This window comes from Anguilla anguilla, chromosome 8 (assembly GCF_013347855.1).
Source record: "Anguilla anguilla isolate fAngAng1 chromosome 8, fAngAng1.pri, whole genome shotgun sequence".
Classification (NCBI taxonomy): domain Eukaryota; kingdom Metazoa; phylum Chordata; class Actinopteri; order Anguilliformes; family Anguillidae; genus Anguilla; species Anguilla anguilla.
In genome coordinates, this window is record NC_049208.1 from 21,070,501 (window position 1) to 21,093,142 (window position 22,642).

At 37.4% G+C, this 22,642-nt stretch overlaps 1 protein-coding gene across 1 annotated transcript; it reads right to left on the bottom strand.

Moving 5' to 3' along the window:
• Window positions 1–1,721: 1,721 nt before the first annotated feature.
• Window positions 1,722–22,231, bottom strand: tmie (transmembrane inner ear). Its single transcript, XM_035428041.1, has 4 exons — window positions 21,844–22,231; window positions 15,628–15,745; window positions 13,498–13,647; window positions 1,722–3,115 (listed from the first exon to the last, which is right to left on the bottom strand). The coding sequence occupies exons 1-4, from the start codon at window positions 21,949–21,951 to the stop codon at window positions 2,790–2,792; spliced, it is 702 nt and encodes a 233-aa protein (XP_035283932.1). The 5' UTR covers window positions 21,952–22,231; the 3' UTR covers window positions 1,722–2,789.
• Between the last annotated feature and the right edge of the window lie 411 nt (window positions 22,232–22,642).

Sequence of the window (22,642 nt, forward strand, 5' to 3'; positions counted from 1 at the left end):
AGAATTCACACTGTGTACCAAAATACTCTCCCCAGGTTTATTATATTGCACATTACTTGGTTCACTATTGATTCCATTGATTTAGACAGCTGTGATTATGACTTTTAATATCCTGATGATCATCATAGGCTCTACATTCTCTGAAGTAAAAAAGACTCTTCTGTCAGTAAATCAATAAATTGCTCTTTAGAGAATGAATTACAAAGTGAACAAAATGGTTTGGCTGTAACTTAAGGTACTGATTTTACAGAGAAACCTTGTGTCAATCATTAAAGTAAAGTAAAAGGCAGCAATGGAGAAACAGGGGGGTAAATTTCTATGCAAGCCTTCTAGTTTTAGTGGTAAGAAATGGAGGACAAAAGCACATGTGGAAAAAATGACTAATTTTGGTGACAGGCCTGTTAGCAGAGCATTCATTACATACCACAGCAAATATCTTTAAAGTTTGAAATACGGTGAAGAACATTTTCTTCCCCTAAAACACACTATATATAAAATGCAAGGCTCATGGTGTTGTATACATTGTCAAGGCAAAGTTCGAAGAGTAAAAATTTCAGAAAGTAGGACAGTGTTCATTCTTTTTTCAGTATAAGGTTATCTTTGCATTATTATTTCATTTATTTAGTGTTATAAATCATCATAATCGATAACTAAATAATTATTTATCTACATACTGTCACAACCATTATGCCAATATTGTTTAGGTCCTCAAAGCATTCCTGATATGTTAGGGAAGTTAGATTAAGGTTTCCAGACTTTATATTTGTTCAGGTTGATATTAAATTTTGATATTCAAGTTAAACAGAAATTTGTGGATCATCTTTCATGATTGTGTCTTTAGGAAAGTTAACATGGTTAGACAAATGTTCATTTCAATTGTTTCATTCAGAGCTTTCTTAAAATATATTTTCCATTTGTCCTCCAAATTGGTTATCATTTAGTCATGATAAAACACTTTGGAGAATAAACCGAATATATTTTATATGTGTCTTTGAATGTGACTTTAATATAACTTTTTTTAATTTTATTTTTTTAAAGAAAAATAAAAGGTTCTAAGACTGGAAATTATTATCATTTGGCAACCAAATTGGAATCTAAATACAATCTCCCAAATGTTCTGTCAATTGTTGTGTTAATCTGGATGGCCATGAACATACTACTGATGGCAGTTACTAAATCTGTATTCTCACAAATACCACACAAATTTTTCCTGAACATGAGGGGTGAAAGGAACACAGTCATGCATACAATCAAGGACCAATTAAGGAAGTAATTGTGATTCTCTAAACCGTGGCTGTCCAATTGTATCTGAAAATGGCCAATGCTGAGTGTAGATTTTGTTCTAGCTCAGCAGTGATACACCTGATTCAGTTAATCAAGATGTTAACTGAAGACTGTGATTGGTCCATTAGTTTAAATTCTAATTCTAATTCAGCATTAGTATTCCCCCTGGAAAATTCTTTTACAGAAACCAGTTGGATTTATTTATTTATTTAACTTAAATAAATAAATAAATACAAAATCAGCCACCCCGGTGGTAATTAGCCATATCAGCCTTTTCACTCTGACCAGAGAAATGCAAATAGTCACAACCAAGCCCTGCTACAACTATCCTGAGGTCACACCCATATGTGCAAAAGCACAAAACGGGAAATGACTTTTAATTTATAATAACTTTTCAAAATGAACTATATGGACACCAAACAGACCTTTATCACCACTGACAGGAAGGTATTTCTTTTTTTATTTTGCTATGAACCTTTTTTAAACCATGAATATCATTGCTACATTGTTGTTGTTACACTGTAACTATAATACAATTATAGACTGTGATATACAGACAGGAAATGGAAATAGAATTACAAATTATAGTATTTTAAATTAAAATTATGCCACATATAGCTAAAATGAATCATGTTATGTCTACTTCAATCATTCAGTCAATAGGACAATTCTCGTAAAACTATGATTTTAAAAAAATGCAATGTAATAGTGAACAGAAATTGATGACGCAATTGTATTTTCAGTCAGCAGACTTAAAAATCAGGAAAAAGATATTTCAGAAACATTGTAGCTATGAATGCTAGTAAATGTGTCATTAGGGAAGAGGAAAACTGAAGTTACACACAAAACCTGTGCATAATCTAGACTTCTAGAAATCCTGAATATTTATTCATATACTAGTTTCATGTATTCATGTGTAATAAATATGACATTTATATGTATCCATGGACCTTTTGCACTGCCCAGGTAGGGAGAATGATCAGTCTAGTTACAGTATGCTGTTGACTGAAGAGATCACTCAAGCATTACTTCCAAATCATACTGTATGTGCAGCAATGAACATTAACACATCTTTTTCGGATTTCTTATGAATAAATTCATTTTCAACTTTACAATGCGATCTCATTTTCTTAAACTCGATATCTAGCTAATCTCACTTTAGTCTGGTACCACTGTAATAAAGTATTTTGTAATAGAGTATATACTATACTTCTGTGAATAACAATTTTTGATTGTTGTATTATTTTTGCATTCATAATACCATAACTTGAGAAATGATTTGCATTCATAACTTATCACCATTGAAACATTTAAGAGAACTTTCAAACACCTTTCAAACACTATCAAATCAATTTGAAATTAGAAGTCATTTAAAAATACTCTAAACTGATTTGTGTAATACATTTAAAAAATAATAACAAAGAGCTTTACTCTCCGTGTCTTTGATCTTGTGTTAATTTCAAGGATACAGAATACAAAGTCAATATGCATCCTTGTGTCTGTGTTCACTTCTTTCCCTGGGATTTCTTGGCTCCACCCTTTGCATTGCCTCCTCCTCTGTCTCCTCCCTTCTCTCCTCCTCCTTTCTCACCTCCTTTCTTGCCTTTACCTCCCCCCTCATCTCCCTTTTTTGAGGCACCCTTCTCAGCACCCTTCTCAGCACCCTTTTCACCCTTTTTCTTGGTGGATCCTTCCTTGCCCTCAGTCTTCCCCTCCTTGGCACCCTTGCCCTCTTTTTTATTTCCATCTTTGGCATTCTTCTTGTCTCCCTTTTCGCCATCTACTTTTCCTGAGACGGTGGGAACCTCGGTTTTCTCTTCAGCCTTAACCGCTGGACAGAAACAGACAGAAAAGACATAATTATATTGTGTGCACCATGTAACAAAATCATTTTGTTGAATAAAATGTATTATGCCATTCGATTTATTATTCTACGATGTCTGTAGATTAGTGATTCATGTAGAACCCATCTTTTGAGAAATCTGCAGAATTAGCTAGAAAAACTGTTTTATCTATGGTAGAACAGAATTATCAAGATATTATGGAAGTGGTTCCAAGCAGATTCTTTGCATTCTTTGATTTGGTTGTTCTGTAAATTTGTCTAGAGTGTTTTTTGCATAGTTAGGAAATTAAGTTAACAAAGGAGAAAAAGGTTTCTCTACGGTACAGTCATATGGAGGATGGTTTTTGTATTGTAGTGCTGTTCAAAATGCTACATTTTCATGAACAAGGTGGTTTCTTTGTATGCACTTATAATACTTCTCCAAAAAGGAACATGATTTGTCAGATATAATGAAAATAGGCCTTGAGAGAACCTGAAGCCAAACTACTGCTGGCACCCTGACTCAAGCCTAGCAGCTGTGTATGCCACAGTTCACCAATTTATTCACCAATGGAGCCATTATCATTCATTTGGGCAATACAATAGTTTGTAGTTTGTCTCCATTTGTCAAGTCAATGAAGCTGATTTGAGTTTGAAAGGTTCTTTCATTTTCATAGCATTTTGCCAGAAACTGGCCTTTGTCATATAATCATTTGTATGTCCAGTTGTGTGCGGCTCTCAGTCCAGCGGATATGTGCACACACACACACACACACACACACACACACAGCCAGAGTACTGACACAAATTACAGAAAACCTGCATTTATAAACAGGTTTTGATAATTAATGTCGTGACCACTTGTGACCAATTGTGTAATCCACAATTTTAGATTTGCAATCAAACAATTGCACATTTGGTTAATGTGCAGAATCGTAGCTTTTATTAAAGGGTATTTTAACACATTTTGGGTTCACCATGTAGAAATTACAGCATTTTTTTAATACACAGTCCCCCTATTTCAGGGCACCATCATTTTTGGCGTAAATGACTTCACAGGTGTTTATGATTAGCCAGGTGTGTTCAATTACTTCCTTAGTGCAGCCGTTAGAGCGCTTTTAGTATCTAGTTCTGATTCTAGGCTTTTGATTGCCTTTGGAGTCAACTGATTGCCATTGAATGTGAAGGAAGTCCTTATGAACCAAGAAAAAATAGTGAATGGCAAGAGCAATGTCTGGAGGCCAAAAAAAAAACTACCCAAAATCCAAAGCATGCCCCCCCCCCCCTCATCTGTGAAACATGGTGGTGGGCGTGTATGACAGTAGCAACAGAATGAATTCTGCTGTGTACAAAAGCATCGTATCTGCTCAATTTCAAGCTAATGCCTCCAAACTCATCGGATGGTGCTTCATCACTCAGCAAAACAATCATACTGCTACAGCAAAAAAAAAGCAGTTTTTCAAAGCTAAAACCTGGAAACCCAATCTGAATTCAACTGAACTTGCGGTTCATATGCTAAAGAGAAAACTTAACACAACTAGCCCCAGAAACAAGCAAGAGCTAAAGCCAGCTGCAGTACAGGCCTGGCAGAGCACCCCTAGAGAAGATACTTAGCACCTGGTGATGTCTAAGGGTCACAGACTTGAGTAGTCATTGCATACATGAAACAAAGTACTAAACTCGACTACTTTCATGTACGTATCATTAATGTATCCCGAACATAATGGTGGGGGCTGTGTGTAAAAAGTGCCATAATTTCTACATGGTGAAACCAGAATGTATAAAAATACCCTTAAATAAAAGCTGAAAATCTTTCGCACACGCAAATAGTTCGATAACAAATCTAAAATTATGGAGTACAGAGCCAAATTAAGAAAAAAATGATTTGTCCCAAACATTATGAACCTCACTGTATTTCAATATATTTTTGCTGACAAAAATCACTCCAAGAAACAACAACGAAAAAAGGGCACAGATAAAAGTTTTAAGAGTACTAAACTTCTTGTTTAAGTATATGATTAGCCAAGTATCGTTAAATGTTTTTGAACATTGAATAGGCTTTGAGATAATGGAACATCTGTTCATTAACATGAGTGTGATTTTCCTGTGATAGGAGACTGATTAGCTTACTATGAGTCATCCATCAAGAATAATCCTTAAAAGTTTAAAGACGCACACCTTGAAACTTTTATTGCCATTCGCTCTACCCTGCCTTGCCTGGTGTACTTGTGCGCTGTTATTCTCTTCAGTAAACCACTTTACTGCAAACTTCGAATGAGACAATTTCTTGCAAGTTCGAAGGTTTAAGCTTTTGTATTATCCTTTGGTAACACACTGTGAATATGTTTAGTTATTGAGACAAATTTAATTAGATCCTCTTCTCAGAAGTCACCAGGATGACTGGCTAAAAGAGTATTTTCCAAAATGTATTTCTCTATTACCGATTTTCTGTTTGTATGTCTTTCTTACACAATGAAGCTGAGGCTAATTTTTTTCAATTATCTAGACATAAACAAAGCCATCTTTATCTTCTTCTTATTGATTCTTCTATGTAGTATTTATATTTACTCATCTTGGCTTTATTGGCCTGCTCACTCTTGAAAAAGAGATTTTAATCTCAATGAGACTTTTACCTGGTTAAATAACGGATATATGTTCACTCCAGTGGCTCACAGAGATTTTAATTGGGATCTTTTGCTAAATTAAAAGCTCTGCTTTGTTTCACAAAATGCATTAACCAAGGGTGTCTGGAAAGATGAACTGTGATGAATGAAATACAGAATGTGGTTTCAAGTGTAGTTTGGTACAAAACTATTGACTTCCTTAGCTACATGGTTTCCAAAAACCAGTTCTCCCAATACATTAAAAACGACCAATTTTAAAGTTCTATTAAGTGGTTCCACTGTACAAGTCTCCAATCCCGAGGTTGCATATATCTGTATACATATATTGTCGGATTCAGAGGCTGAATCTCCATGTATAGAATATAATTACAAACTTATTAAAATGATCCAATCTTTATGTTATGTAAACTTGCACTCATACAGCAGGATGACTGTATGTACCATCATTCGGGCTGTATTTGGCGTTTCTGCCATTTGTGAATGCGATGTGTGCATGCTTCTCTTGTGAAGCATACTCTCCAGTTATCCTTAAAACAACACTATTCTTAAAATGAATTTGACATTGACATTGATACTGACGTATTATTATTATTATTATTGTTGTTGTTATTATCAAATAGTTGTGGAAGAAGATCAGACATGCATACTAGGTCTCCATGATTTCCTGGGGATGCAGCACAACAGTAGTCAGGGATGGTTGACTACCCTCTCTAAGGAATCAAGGAGGCCTGGATGTGGATCAATGAACTGTCAACAAGGCACCATCAGGAAGTCCAGGCATCTTGGTTCCAAGGCTTAAGTTAGTTCGTACAATAAATGTCTTTATGACTGAACTGAAGTGGTAAACTACTGTAACCTAATTGGTATAACAATCAAATCTGCTTAGACTACCACCTCTGCTACAGCGAAAACTAAACGTATTGGCTGAATAGCTTGCAAGAAAATCTGCGAAGTAATGGCAGGAAGATGGTGGATTCAATGTGAATTGCCAACCACTGGTCTGGTGATTTTCCACCGCTAGATTGTGCCTACAGCCTGCCAAAGAGAGGCTCTAATGGTTCTGCAAGGGAGAATATGCATGTCCTGTCATCGCCTCTATACAGACAGAAAGCCCACTAACAAGCAGATTCCCAGCACCAACAGACAGTTATGTTAGGTCTATACTTCCATTATATCAGCCCAAAAGTATAATGTGACATATTACTTTTATTTTCATTTCAGTATTGACTGTATTTGTTTTAAGAACAAATAAAATAGAGCATACATGGCCCAGTGAACATTATTTCTACTAGAGAGAATAAAAGTACGCCTGGGAAATGGGTTAATGGGATGGAGCCTGGCTGGGCAGATATACAGCACTGTATTAGCAATAATTATAGGAGAACCCCTTCAAAAATGTACCCTACCATTGCTGCCATCAACTGACAGTAATTATTGAGGATGGGCCTGTTGCAACTCTCTGGCTATCTGATATTCTACACAGCAGAATATCATAGGTTGGCCAGTACCCTGGTGGGCAAAACCCCAGAAGTAAAAAAATAAATAAATATATATATATATATATATATATATATATATATAAAGGCCCAAGATTTGTACAGAAATAGCAGGTTAAAGCAGCTGTATCCACGACACAAAACTGGCCTTGGTTTCTCGACTGGTTTAACATTCTTTCCACAAATAAATTTGCTCATTCTGGTAAAACCTTGTTTATATTCTGTCACATTAAAGAGCACTGTGTCTGCCCCAAACCTTCTTACATTTAATGCAACTTGACTAGAAAGAGACCATTTATAAAAATAGTCATATGCTAAATGTGTTGCAACTGGTTAAGAGCACTTCAGCCATTAGGAATACTGTACACTGGGTATCCTTAGTTCCTTACGTTCCTTACGAACATCTTTAAAAAGTTTTTTTTCTACAATATGGATTCATACTGAATTGTTTCTCACTGCAGATTTTGTGACACCGCAACATAAAACAGTAAAATGATTAAAAATGATACGTTAGAGGTGAACATTGTATGAGTATTTTTATTAGTGCTTCAAATATCTACACAAGTAATACTACACATACTGCAGTGGGTAAAATGTCTAGCTGAGCAGCTCATTTAAATTAATGTCAAAGTATAAACATGATTGAAAACAACATATGCAGTGTTTTCCCATATACAATATTAGCGTAATATTTAGCAATATTTAGCTTTATTAATTCTATTATAACATCACTTGCTTTACAATTCAGTCAGTTCATGTTTTGTATTATAGTCTACTTTTTTATTATCTTTTACACATGCTTTGATAACACTAAACATACCCACAATAAAACAGGCCTCTTGAAAGCTATAAATAAAATGTCTGAAGATCACATTCCTAGCATAATGGTAGAGAAATAGTTTCAAATTTTCAAAAACAAACCTCAGTTGATTATAATAATAGGGTACCAAATATACACTGAAGACATATAATCTGAATGGCTACAGCATGTTTTCTCACTCACTCTCTGGGGGCACAATCCTTAGATCAGACCTCAAATTGTTACATTTACACATCACATTCCTAACAGAAAACTAATTACATGCTCACATCAGCACCAGCTGAGGTGGAAATCGTCAAACATCACTTGCATATTTTCCCAAATAATTGCGGAAAGTCATTTGAATACACTTCGGGAAAGGGGTCATGTAAATAAATATAATAAAAAGGGTAAATCAGTAAGTTAATTAACAAGCAGTGCTGCAATTTCCTGGGGAGCTCCACAAGTGCACATACTTAAAGGCTATTTTGTTTTTGAAATTTCTCCCCTTGTAATCGGCAGCTGGCCTGTGCGTTTAAACATGTGAGGAAATGGAAATCTACAGTGACCACACAGAAGGTTCTAAGGAAATGAGTGTGGTCACAGTGGATTGCCTAAATGAAATGCACACCCAGAGTAATGGTTTCCCACTCGTTTGCCTTTCAGGGGCCTTCAGATCAAGGGACCTTGCCTTTCAGATCAACCTTCCTGTGTGCATGCTTGGAAAACGGAGTCCGATTTACTGGACATTTGTTTTCACTGATGTCCCTGTTTAGTTTAATTGGCATTGATCATATTTCAGAACTATTCGTAAGAAAAATTTCATCAAAGCAACAACTTCATCTCCTCTGTGAGGGAGTATATGGCAATCTTCTGGCAGTACTGGTCCTAACTTGAACACATCATTCTCATTATGGCAGTACTCTTCCAGCTTTTCTATGTACACTCTGTAATAAGTGATTTGCCATAAATAAGAAAAAAGGTAAGACTGTAATAGATGCCTCTCCTTTGAATTGATGCCTCAGTCTATCTTTAAGGTGCAGGTGGGCACAGTAAGAAAATTAAGTGCAATGATGCTCATCCCAAAGTGGTGAAGGATTTTAATATTGTTCTGAATACACGAGTGCACAAGAATACATGCCAAAGTGGACTTCAAAATCATCAGTGAATATGATTTATTCCTTTCAGAAAAGCCTGTGATAAACTGGTTAGACAACATCCCTGGATCAAAATGGCATTAATATTCAATGCTACAGAATCAAATTATAATTGGCAAATTTTCCAAATTTGGCCAGCACATAAAAAGAGGGATGTCACTTTTTGGAAAAATGCCATCATCATCAACTTTCACCTGTAAACCTGATTTCTTGAGGATTGCAGCAAAATCTACTGTCCTCAGAGAGAACTGGCACAAAGTAGATATCGATTCATTCCGGAACCTTCCATTTGCCAGAAGCAGGTCAGAAGAGTGAAGACCGAGGACAGTAGAGAAGGAAAACAGTCAGCTTGTGTTAGTTGGAGAAGAGGGTGGAGCCCCCTCTTCACCCACATTCACCAAGGGCAGTTGGCCAACACCACAGGGCTCAACCTGCCCAGAGACTGTCTGAAGACCTACGTCATCTGCAGTGGCTGTAGTTAAGGAAGAAGAGAAGAGAAGAGGAAAGAAGGAAGGAAGAGAAGCATAGGGATTAGGCAAGTAAGATAAACTGTTATGTGGAGGATTGCAAGTCAGGAAACGGCAAGTGGCAATAGTTGTTGGCACTGCGCAACTCACATTTGTACAGTCGCACAGAGGTACATGCAGTTTAAGGGAAAATACTGGTTGGTCCAAAATGGTGCAGCTGGCTTGTGGAAATAACATCCAATCATGATGATTATTCTCAAAAGTTGAATATACACAGTAATGAAATGTGTTCAAATGAAAATGAATAGGCAAATGAGCAAATGTATTTTGAAATTACAGATTCTTCTTAACATAATATCAGGGAACACAGCCAGTTCAAAGCTGGTTTGATTGAATTACGTTTGCCATTATACTGGCAGAGTGGGTTTGACTGAATCTCAGTGAAATATTCTCTTTAATGTTTTTGTATTCTAGTTTTTTTATCCGAGTTATCCTAGTTTCTTGTATTGAACTACTCTCGTGAAAACCTGCTACTATTCCAATGCACAAAGCACTGCCCATAAAAAAAGGTATTTTTTCCTATGTTCAAGGCAACATTTATTCTACTTAGTTATATCTTGAAACCGTTTATGATCATTGGCACATCATCCAAAGTGATAATTGGCATCAGCACCTTTTCAAGTATCCCTTGCCAAGAGGTAATAATCTCTGAGACAAATCCATTCAGCCTGATTCATTCTCACAGTCTTCAACCGCTGGCACACTTGACGGTGCCCCACAGGAATTTCCTCTATTGTAACTGTGCAGTCTCCTCTCACATTATATGCTGCTACTGATTCAATCCTCTTAATTTAGCAATTCTTTACCATTATAATACGCAGTTGAATAAGTCCTTCAATCATTCATTCGTGAATAAACCTGGTTAAAAATAAATCAGTGTTGCTGCCATAAAGCCTAATATACCAGACTCATCTGCTGTTATATAACTTCATGTTCTTATATTGGCCCGCAATGGACTGGATGTATTCTTGCCTTTCACCCGATGCATGCTGGGATAGGCTCCAGCCTCCCCCTTTCCCCCTTCTACCCCCTCCCCTGCAACCCTGACCAGGAGTAAGTGGTTCAGAAAATGGATGGATGGATGGATGGATATTTTCTATTTCTTATACATTTTGAACAAAGTATATACATTTAAGTTCACTGGCCAAGGGACTACACATAGAATTGATCTGCTTAGTTAACGCTCCTTTTGAGGTTCTTTGTCTAGCCAAGCTTCTCTACAAAGAAGTACATATCAAAGCCCATTACAAGTTGCACATTATATTAAAGGAATCATGAAGAATATGATCACCATGCCCTGATTGCATGCCACTGATATGATGGAAAATGAGATAGAAAAATCCCAGTAGTAGCATAAACAATCATACAGTGAATCAGCACAAGACGATAACCGGAGAATTCCCAGCATGCAACTGTCATCTGCTTCATGTCTGTTATAAAGAAGCTGTCACGAAAATTACAGGATCATGACTCATGCAATAAACTACAACTGATTGGGTACCAACTGGTCATGGATCAGCTGAGCTTCCTGTTAAAAACAGACATTTAAGCTTCACAATGTAAAGTATCCGCTAATTAACATTCAATATTCTCACTTTCCCCTCTCTTTCAAAGGAAATCATTTTCTCACTACTTCCTCCTCTGCCATCAGCAGAGAGGGGGTGGAACGTTAATTGCGTTGCTAATGTGTAATTCAACAGCAGACATAATTTCCTCAGAAGAACAGAAAATAGGGGGAACCAGCCCCCTGGCTAACCAAGGAGATCTAAGCTGTTGTGTGTGGCATTAGGGCTGATAAATAACTGAGTATGTATGATGTATAAGATGTTCATACTGAGCTACTGTAGGTAACAGTGATTGATCAGACATCTGGAGTGTCCCAACACTTTCACAATTCTCTGCATCTCTTTGTCTGTTCCCGATCAGAGCTCCTAGACCCTGGATAAAGCCAGGCCTCCTTCTTGTGCAAAGACACTGTCCAGTCAATTATACATAAGCATGTTGTCATTATGCTGGTTTCAGTAAGAAAGAAAAATCAGCAGGTCTTTTCCTAAGAAGATGCCGAGAACAAAGACCAGTTCCCCTGGGTCAGCATCACAGCAGACCATGCCAGAGCAGTAGACTACTTTGACCTTAAAAACTCTTGAGCATGCAATCAGACAGCCTGAGTATAAGAGAAGAGAATATAAAGAGATTTTATATGAATGAAAAAGCAACATGCCTGCAGCTGTTTGGGGATATTGAGAATACATTTCGAAAAGCAGAAAGTCATTTATGAGTCATGTGCCCAACTCCCATGGGGCAAAATTAAGGTTGCAAACAGCTGGTGGCCTTCAAACCTGTTCTGAACCATAAGTTAAATATGTCTAGATGCCAACTTTGGATGTTGGGATTTAGTTACGCTTTATCTCTTATCTGATTGAAAGAATAGGACATTAAACTTGGACATTTGAGTCTTAAGCCACAAAGGCATGTCCCAGAACCATAATGTCACTTGAATATGAAGCTAAAGGCAAAAGGCACTAAACATATCAGTAAAAAAATAAATAAATAAATAAAATTCTAATAATAATAATAATATTTGTTTAAAGGTCTTATATATATTTCTGTGGATGTGTGTCTTATGAAAAATTCAGCAAGACCCAGAAAATGAAAGGGCATGTCTGGTATCATGATTTCAAATGTAATTAAAATAATATGTTCACTCGTGCGTGCATAGCCAATAAAAAATGACAGGTGAATGCAAATGTAATGCCTTACCTTTGATTACAAAGGCATGAATATTATTCCAGATGACTGGTGCTATATCATCAAATTGTTGGATATAATTTATACGGAAAGGTTCTATGATCTGAAGGTGGCTGAAGACAATATTATGACTTCTATGGTAAGGCCCCTTTAGATAATCAGCAAGGCTAGATTATCCTTGATGAGAGTGATGTAATCAGTAAATTTCCAAATGTAATTCAGAACTAATGAAAGTAATATCTTATGAGGCAATGAAATGTATCATGACAAACCTCACTCATATATTTTATATTTAGACTTTTTTGATTCTCATTCTGAATTTAAACATTGTTCACAACATTTCAGAAGCATAGACTATACCATTTGTTTGCTTTGTAAAATGGTGCCAGCAGTGGTAACATTACATTACATTACAGCAGGATGTTTAAAAATCCCGTATTTTGAAAATGTGTCATCAGCCACAATTTGAATGGAAATGAAATATTCAGACTTATCTCAGCACAGGACATGGCCTCATCAGTGTGACTGTATGTCTCAGTAATAGTTCTTGTAACTACAGTTATAATTGCCTGTCAGTTAAATAACATTGTTGTTACTTTTCCATGAAAGTTTCCATCTGCAGCATTGCAATTGTGTTTTATCTGGTTCGTTTCTGTTTTGCAACAGACAGATCTGTTATGTTATTGCAAAGAGACTAAATCGAGCCAAGTCAGCCTGAGGGAGAGCTTATAGGCTTGCACTGTGGCAGTTTGCCATTTAAAGCAGAATTTAAAAAGAATTAAGCTTAAAAACATTCTTAGTGAGTTCCAAAGTAGTTTTTTCTACATTTTGCAGGTGATGGATAACACCACAGCAATTTCTTTCAAGTTTAATGTATTTTTAATATTAACATTCCTAACAATGTTATTACAGTGACCACACAATAAGACAATAACTGTGACCTTTGGCAAAGCGTCGCATATGAATGAAAGGTCACCAGTAGTACAGTGAAGTACAGTACTGCTTTACTGGGAGAAAGGGACCATGCGCATCATACTTACCGCCAGGGATCTCAGTCAATTCGTTTAGAGGGGGCACTGTTTCCAGTGTGTTGGCATATGACTTTGCTGCCTGTCTCTGTGCATGCCGTGCTTCAATCTCCTTTTTGGTGCGAGGAATACGGCATTTGAAGATGCAGCACAAAGTTATAACTGAGAGATGGGGGAGGTGAGGGGGGTTGTGCAATGAAAAAAGAAGAACAAAAGACGCTGTTTAGAAAGTGGCTCAATACATTTTTTCTTGATCTGTAGGTCAAGGTAAATAGCGTCTTTGAAAAAAAAAGATTTAATTGGGATTCATTTTGATTTGAAAAACAGAACGATCTAAGCCTGATTATGGTGATGCAAATTTGATAGCATACTCCTTATTGACCCAAATTTAGGCAGCTGCTCATTGCAAAATTTTATAGTTGTAGCATCTATGACTTATCTTTAATAATTGTAAACTCTTATCTCTGTTTTCTCTTCTACTTATAGACGTTCCTCAAACCCACTTTAGTCAAGCTACTTTTGAGGATAACCTATTGTTTAAGTATACCCCACCCAAACCTTACTCAACAAATCTTGATAGAAGCATCCAAGCAACCCTCAAATCCAGTCCACAAAAAAATTTCAAGTACCTTTTTGGAGACGAAAATATCTCAATATCCTTCCCAATGCCATGTGTACTAATGCAATGTTATAAAAAGCACAATAGACAGGAAACCATTCAATCTGGCAGTGCTAGGTTCAATTTCATACATGTTGGAATTTTAATATTTAGATACATTATGTTTAAGGAATGAGTGACAACTTTGTCTTGTGCCTTTGCATACTTTCCCCTGCTGTCTGCTGAAGGCCTGCATTGCAATGAACTTACACAAAATGAATGGAAGCAAATTGAATTTTATGTGCAAAAATTCAAAGAGAATATGGAGAGCTGCTTATGAAGTATTTATCAGAAAGAAGAAAAAACTTGCTTGTGCATACTGCATTGCTTACTTCATTACAATCATTATGACGTGTAATAAAGGGACCGATTAATCAGGAGTTATCTGAAACACTAATTATCCAATACAGCTTTATGTTATTGTGTTATCCAATACAGCTCATGTTTTACACGGATACAGCCTGGCTACGTCCTAGTCGGCTAGAAAACTTTAACTCTTCAACCAAACATAGCCGAAAACCTAGGCAGCGTTTCACCGACTTTTCTCTGCAAAATGTTCACTGGATAACTAGGGATAAGACTCTGGGATAGGGATGTGCCCAGCTGTCTAAATTTAGCCAGGTGGTTAAAGGTGCTCAGGAAAGCAACTGCAGATCTGTTTTAGGTATACTTGGTACCTTAATCCCATTGAAGATTTGTGGCAAAGTTTGAGCTTTCTAGCAGAGGGAAATTTTGAGTAATGTCATGGAACTTGCTGGAGTTCATGATTCTATTGATTTTAAAGAGTTCCAGACCAGTACAAACAAAACAACCACATAAAATCCAGATATTTTACTCTGTGTACATATGATGTCCTTTTCAAAATAAGTGTCCTTGTTCCAAAGCCAAGCCCAGAGCTGGTGTGTGTGGCCAAAAAACTCAATTTTGGGCTCATTTGACTGTAACACCCGGTTCCAGTCGAAGTTCTTATGCAGAACTTCAGTTGAAACAGGGAGTTAGGGTCAGATGAAACCAAAATTTATCTCAATACAATGATCCCAAGCATACCTCAGAATCAGTCACGGTTAACTTGCCACAAATTACTGTTTTGCAATGACCAACTCAGTTTCTGAACTTTAACCTGATCAAAAATGTGTAGTTTATTTTCAAAAGGCCAGCCCACAAAGACAGTCTGAAGGATCTGAAAGATTCTGTTGAATGTGGGAATTGTTAAACAGCATATGATCACCAATCTCATAAATCACAGCAGAAGATGACTCTGATCAAAAACTTTTTCCTGAGGAATTGTATTGCATAATATTGAATATCACGTGCAATTTTATAAAATAATGTAATTTTTAAATACATTTTTGAGAATACAATGCAGCTCATTATCATGTGAATGTGAATAATTTACGGGTCTTATAAATAATAACAACAACAACAACAACAATAATAATAATAATAATAATAATAATAATAATAATAATAATGATCAAACTTACCAACTGCAAGAACAAACATAGAAAAAACTCCTATGACTTGCCATAAGCGAAGCCCCCAGAAAACCACAGTCTCCGATGTGACAGGGTCTGGCTTCTTGGGAGGGCTGGTGGTAAAAAGCTAAAAAGCGAAGAGAGAGGGAACATTATGACATAATTCCACACAAAACCAGTGCTGGTAGTAGTTCATCCATCTAAAACAATGGGCTTCAGTTTGTGGCCAACAGGCCTGCTGAGTAAGTGCATATCTGGCCATATATAACATTTCACTGAGTGGATCTGAATGGGTTTCAGTCAGCAGAATTGTCTCAGGCTAATAACACACCAGACTCCTTTGGTCATTCAGATGCCTGCCAAATGTTCACCAAGCAAACTCTTTCAATGTAATGAAAAAGCACTGGGGGTTGGCAGTCTGTACTTGCCCAAATTGACAGAAAACATTGCCGTGATGAAACAGGGTTCCGCATATCATCAGCCATTCCACATTAAGATGAAAAAGAAAAAAAAAAAAACTTCAAGGAAACAGGTTTTAATCTAACAAAAATGTACAATGTCATTTTGATGATGAATTTCTCTAAACTTAAAAAAAAATATTTTATTCAATTGTGTCACACAATTTTGTATAATAACATACTGTTTAACAAGCAGATTTTGTTTCAAAATGCAAAAATTGGAATTGGAAGGAAAATAAATGTAAAAATTTATTTACAAAAAATGTGATGCTTGCTTTCAGTTTTCAAAGCTTTTACTACACTGCAATCAAAAAGACCTGATGTCATTCAGTACGCATATATTCTTACGGAGATTAATTATCTAGTTCAAGATCAGCAATCAGCAAACAATACAACAAGTACAGTAGCCTACACTAACTGCACTTTATTAGGTACACCTGTTCAACTGCTCGTTAACGCAAATATCTAATCAGCCAATCATGGGCGAAAATGCCTTGTTGATGGCAGAGGTCAGAGGAGAATGGCCAGACTGGTTCGAGCTGATAGAAAGGCAACAGTAACTCAAATAACCACTCGTTACAACCGAGGTATGCAGAAGAGCATCTCTGAACACACAACACGTCGAACCTTGAAGCAGATGGGCTACAGCAGCAGAAGACAACCCGGAATGTACCTAATAAACTGGCCGGTGAGTGTACTGCCTGTCATTTCAATGTGATACAATGTGATGCATTTATTCATTTTTAACATTTACTAAACCATCCTCCACCAACTTTGTAGCTGCAACTTTCGTTCCACTCTACAGTCCACCAGCTGAGAGGCGTAGTCATGACCCCAGAGACCTCACACAGCTGGTAGAGGTGTACTGCAGGTGCCTGTTCAACCAAAGGAGCCACTAGTGCATGAGGACATGGGGGCAAACCCTGCTCATTAAAACCCTCCCTGAGCGATTCTGTAGAAATCGCGCACCACCCCATGGGGCTGAGAGCAGTTGTTGAATTTTATTTTATTTTTTTCAAAACAGTGCGGTGCGATTGGGTAAAGCTGAGAGCGCTTCATGAAACCCTCTGGCAGCCTTGCTGTACCCTCAAGGAGATCAATCTTTTAATGGCATGCATTAATCAACTTGAAATTCAGGTGATGCACTCACAACCAAAAATATCTACTCTGTACAAATCTTCTGTCTGATTTAATGCATTTTCAGCATGATCATTTGATAAAATTGCTATTTGCCCACATTAAACCTGGCTGGTTTTATGTAACATACTTGAGCACTGTGCATTTATTCATTACCTGCATTGTGTACTCCATGATTTACTTCACTAAATTCACAAGTACACATAATTATAGTTCCACATATAATTATATTTCCACACACTTGTTGAAACATTGCAGGACAACATGGGCAGCCTTGCTTTACAATACTGCTCCCTCAGTGGCTGTGCACCATATTGGTGAAAGCTTAGCCGTAACTTGACATTATGATATCAAGCAGACAGACATACTTTAGGAATTGTAGTTTTGCTAATGTGTAGAGTAGATACATCATGTGGGTAACTGGTCTTTGTTACATTGAAAACTTTTATGACAGGATATATTTTATATGACACACAACTTCTTGATATAGCAGGCAAGTTTTTTTGTGGTGAGAATGCTTCCCCTTCAAAATCACAAGATAAAATGTAAAAGCAAGAACTGTGAGGTCTCTAATTAGCTGTGTGTCCTGCACACTTTAATTTCCACATGCACTCGTGATGAAAAGGAAAGAAGAGGACGACCGTAAAAAAGGAAAGGACATGATGTGTGCTTCTGACAGGGTGCTGTAAGTACAAATGTCATATATAGCCCATCACCTTCTATTCAAACTGAGAAATCAAAGCCTGAAAATTCTGCCATATCTTTCATTTGCTGTATTTCATGCTGCAAGTGCAGCCGACACAAATACCCTCCGAATTCCCATAGCAACAAGCTGTCAAAGTTACACAATGTCATACTGTCATCACATCAATGACCTACTTTGACAACATGCTTGCCAGCTGGGCCCCAATTCTATTCTCACATTCCTTTTTTCCTGTCAGATCAGAAAATGTAAATCAGAGAAAAGTTTTTGAATTTATAAAATTTTGAAGTACAGGTGAAATCAGTGGCATCATAAATTTTGAAACTGTCGACACAAAAATAGTTTGTGGAAAATTAAGAAAACAAAACACAACCAAAACATATGACAAGGAGACAAACCTGTAACCTGTATTATGTTAACATGTTTAAAGAAAACATAATGGAAGCAGTTAGGTCCAACTTCTATTGATGAAGAGATTGACTGTAACTAAAACTCCCATAAGCAGAAGGGTCCTAGGACCAGGTTCAATTCATTGTTTCGCACAAGGCTTCTCAAACTCAGTGAAAACTAAAAATGCTTTCTAAACAATCATGTCCACCCTTCAAGAAGATATCCAACTGTGCAGATTATGCTAATTTATAGGCAGCTTCAGATGGCAATGGTTATCAATGCCAATATTACAAGTGTAATACTTCATGGAGTCACTATTTTAGAAAAAAGCATGATTTTTGAACCATATACAATATAGTTAAATTGATTATTATTTTTTGTTAATTTATCAGGCCAAAAAATGCCATGAAGTGTTCTGTAGCAAGCACTTTCATTACTGCAGTGTGTGTGTGTCTGTGTACGTGTGTGTGCGTGCATGAGTTTGCGTGCGCGTGTGTGTGTGTGTCTGGGCAAGTCTTTCATTCTATGGATATTAAATAACGTTTCGCTTTATCAGCCAGGGCTGCGCAGAGACCTTTTAAGGGACAGATGCTCAAAATGAGAAAAGGGCACACCAACCTAGAAAATCTGTCTTACAAAACCCAGTTATTGTACAGAATATAGTTTACCACAATGAATGAATAAAAATTAATGACAGCAAAAATAATAATAATACAAATATACATTTTCAAATCAAAGTTAGCACATCTGTCCCTTTTGCACATGAGGGCAAAAGGGACAGATGCTCAGGCACCTGGAGCCACCCCCTGTGCACGTGCCTGGTGCCAGCTGCTGTGAATCAATAGCTCACATGTTGTGACACAGAAGATTAAAGCAGAGAAAATGTCAATACTTCACAGATAGTATAGGGTGTTGTCTTGTTAACTCCAAAGTGCATCGACCACTGCTGACTGGACAGTGAAAAATCCATTATGAACTGTTTTATTTTCTATTTATTATACTGTATATCATACAAGACTGGCTATACCTTGGTAGTTATCATTATTCATGACCCACTGTTACAAATGTATTGCTTATGGAAAGATACTGGTATCATTAATAACCTGATTATAAGTGCCATGTATTTATTTGAAATGTAAAATGCAATAAAGATGCAAGATTCATTTCTGCTAGAGGCGGTCAGTGAAAATCCATTGTATCACCCATGTGTATCACCCACATCAGAACAGACATTAACATTAAACCTGCTTGTGACATCAGTTTGCTGTGCTTTTTTTGATTTGATAAACCAATGTCTATTTTTAAATTGGGTGCTGAGCAGGGTCTGCTTAATCTATATATTGTGTTGTAGACCGCAGTGTGCACCACATGACTTCTGTTCAGCAAAAAGCACCCCTGACGTATTAAATCTTGTCGAACAATCTTGGCAGTAGTAGGGAAGGGAAGTAGGGGATGAGGCACTGAAGGCTGTGATGTGATGATACAGGTTTGCAATTTTTGTACTAAACATGCACAGACAGCAGAGCCCTAAGGACTATTAAAGTAAGGGCAGAACTGAGCTAGAAAATGAGTCTTCCATACTCCTTAAAGCTATTTTGAGTTTCTGTTAAAATTCAAATAGCTGTGTGGATTGTGGTCATGCATCAGTAGATGTATGAGCATGCAGAATAAAGGATCTAATGATCCTGATGACTGAGATAATATCTAAGTACTCACAACAGGAGTTCAGGAGTCCAGCAAGTTAGCTATATTAATTTTCATTGCCAAGTTTACTTGTTGGATAGTAGAGGCAAGTTAGATACTGTTTTAGAGAGCGAGAGCGATTATTGGGATAACAACTTAATTTTTATAGATGTGGCATTGTCGATGGTGATGTGTATATAAATAATAAACATTTGTATTGGTGTTGTAGTGTTAGCCTATGTTTTTCCAGCAAACCTCACTTAGCCAGCTAACTAGCTAGTTAAAATTAACCTAAATGTTACATTAGATTTTTCCATTTCATTTGGCTGCATTTGGAAGAAATAATGGAATCTGTGGATGTAAACATCCTGGATAGGATTCTGTGGGATTCTTTTCTGTCTTTAAATTATGAAGCAAAACTGCAAGTGAAGGCACAGGGGAGACCGAAGACTGCTATCAGTTTGGTCCTGCGAATGGGCTCCGTTAAGTCAGAGTTTTAAAAACTTAGTGATTAGTGGCATAGTGTGTCCGGCAACATACATTCAGACGAGACGGTAGTGGAGGAAAGGAGAATGCATTTTTTTGAGCAATGGATTCAAAATGACCTGATCGAAGCCATTGCTATCGGCGCAGGTGGGAATAAAGAGCAAAGTAGATACGTCTCCTTTATTGCATGAATAGATGAGAGGACCGACATTTGTGAAAGTTCAGTTGCCAATAATTCTGCGTTATGTCGATGCTGCGAGAATAATTGAAGAACGTTTCATTGGGTTCTTCAACCTGTCATTAGGCAGGGATGCAGAGTCGGTTTTTAATTTTGTGGATTTGGCTGGTTATGATTACAAGCAGAAACTGGTCAGATAAACCTATAATGGTGCAGCTGTTTTGGCACAGTGTGCTCGTAGAAATTTGTGGTGATTACTTCACTCTGATGATAAGTTTTAATATGAGTGAGGATTTGATTCAGCAGGGCTGGTTGCAGTGAAGCCTGGTTGTGTTCAATCAGCTCAGTCTAATTATCAATTAAATTAGATTAATTGGTTGATTGAGTAGCTAAGGAAGCAGTTACTTTTTTCTTTATATAAAAAATGTGTTCTGTGTTTACTTAGGTTCCCTTGTCTAATATTACATTTTGTCTAAAGATCTTAAACCAAAAATTCTGGTCAGCAGCCGCCACTGGTGTTGACATATGCTAATTTACAACATGCAGCAACAGCACTTCTCATTTTGATGTCAAATTTCCAATGGGCTGCTTTTTCTACAGCCCATGCATGGTTCTGCATGACCATTAATACTACACTGCTTGTTGACTACTCATTTACAGAAAATTTAGCTCTTGTGTGATTGTCTTAACACAATGTTAATACTTTCATTTTCCTTTGTATAAACTACTCGTTCTTGCATATCTCACTGTAATGTGATAATTGATTGCATTGTCTGCTTCTCTGAGCCTTTTACTATTGCCTTCTGTGTCAGTTGGCTTTCTGTAGTTATGTGACCAGAAATGTAATTTAATTTCCAGTTTTTGAGCTATGGTTTACTACAGTCTTCAGAATGGCATTTATTTGTCACATACAAGCATTTGTTTATGTAAGTGTAGATGCACATGCATTGAAAGGTGAACAGCTGTGCACCCAACCTAACAACAACCCAGAACATATACCATATTTATAGAAACATTGAAAAGTGTAAATTAAAAATAACGTGCTATACAAGGCTGAGCAAGTGACTTGTAAAGCCAGTCAGTGTTTTCATCACCGGGGACAACGACCGTTAACGCACAGTAGCCGAGGTGGCTGTTTACTGTAACCCGATGATAAGCGGTGGCTGTGGTGACGGCGATTTAGCCCTTACCTCCGGATCCGGGATCTGGGGAACCACGGCGGACATGTAGAGGGAGAGAAGCACTGCCACCGACCCCAGCGCTGGCATGGACGGCCATGGCGGTCGATCCTTCTCCATGCCGGGCTCTCCCTGTGCGCCTTACTCCCCCGCTGCAGGAATTAGAGGACCGCAGCGGCCCGGGTGATTGATAGCCTCCGAGCTGCTGTCAGTACCCTTGCCTCTGCTGCAGCACTATCCCTCTTCCCCCACTACAGTGCAGGGACTGTTCCAATTCACAGCTCCCAGTGCTGAGCCACCCAACTGTTAGAGGCCATTAATTAATTAAAAGGGCTGGTGTCGCTTACAGTCCCTTTCTGCGAGTCATGTTGGGAGGTTACTACAACAGGAGGACCTGGGAACTGCATCTACAGAGAATAGCTCTGTATAGACAGGACAAAAACACATCAGCTCAAACTGACCCATGTGGCATAAACACAATTGAATGAACTTCACTGTTGGTTTGTGTGACATTTCTTATACATTTTAAAAGGCATGTATGATAGTCAGAGCCCTGTATGAAGTGCTCTATCTGGGGCTTCTCTATAAAGACACTGCTTTGTGTTTTACCTCTGAAATGAGGCTGCCTTCAGAAATATTATTTGAGAGGGTCATCTAGCTACACAAAGAGAAGTTATCAGTTACCCAAAGGGAGGTTAATCTGGGGGTCTACATTTTAATTGGTCATAAAATACACAATTAAATTTCAAACAGGCTTCAGTATATGTGATCTATTTAGAGCAGGCTGGAATTATCAGACAACACAGGATGC

What these genes read in the sequence shown, in the direction of transcription:
- tmie (XM_035428041.1), bottom strand. Translation starts at nt 21,951, where the DNA reads ATGGAGAAGGATCGACCGCCATGGCCGTCCATGCCAGCGCTGGGGTCG. An exon ending in TATGTTTGTTCTTGCAGTTG is followed by an intron (nt 13,648 to 15,627) that starts GTAAGTTTGATC and finishes CCCATCTCTCAG; the next exon opens with TTATAACTTTGTGCTGCATC. An exon ending in ATTGACTGAGATCCCTGGCG is followed by an intron (nt 3,116 to 13,497) that starts GTAAGTATGATG and finishes GTTTCTGTCCAG; the next exon opens with CGGTTAAGGCTGAAGAGAAA.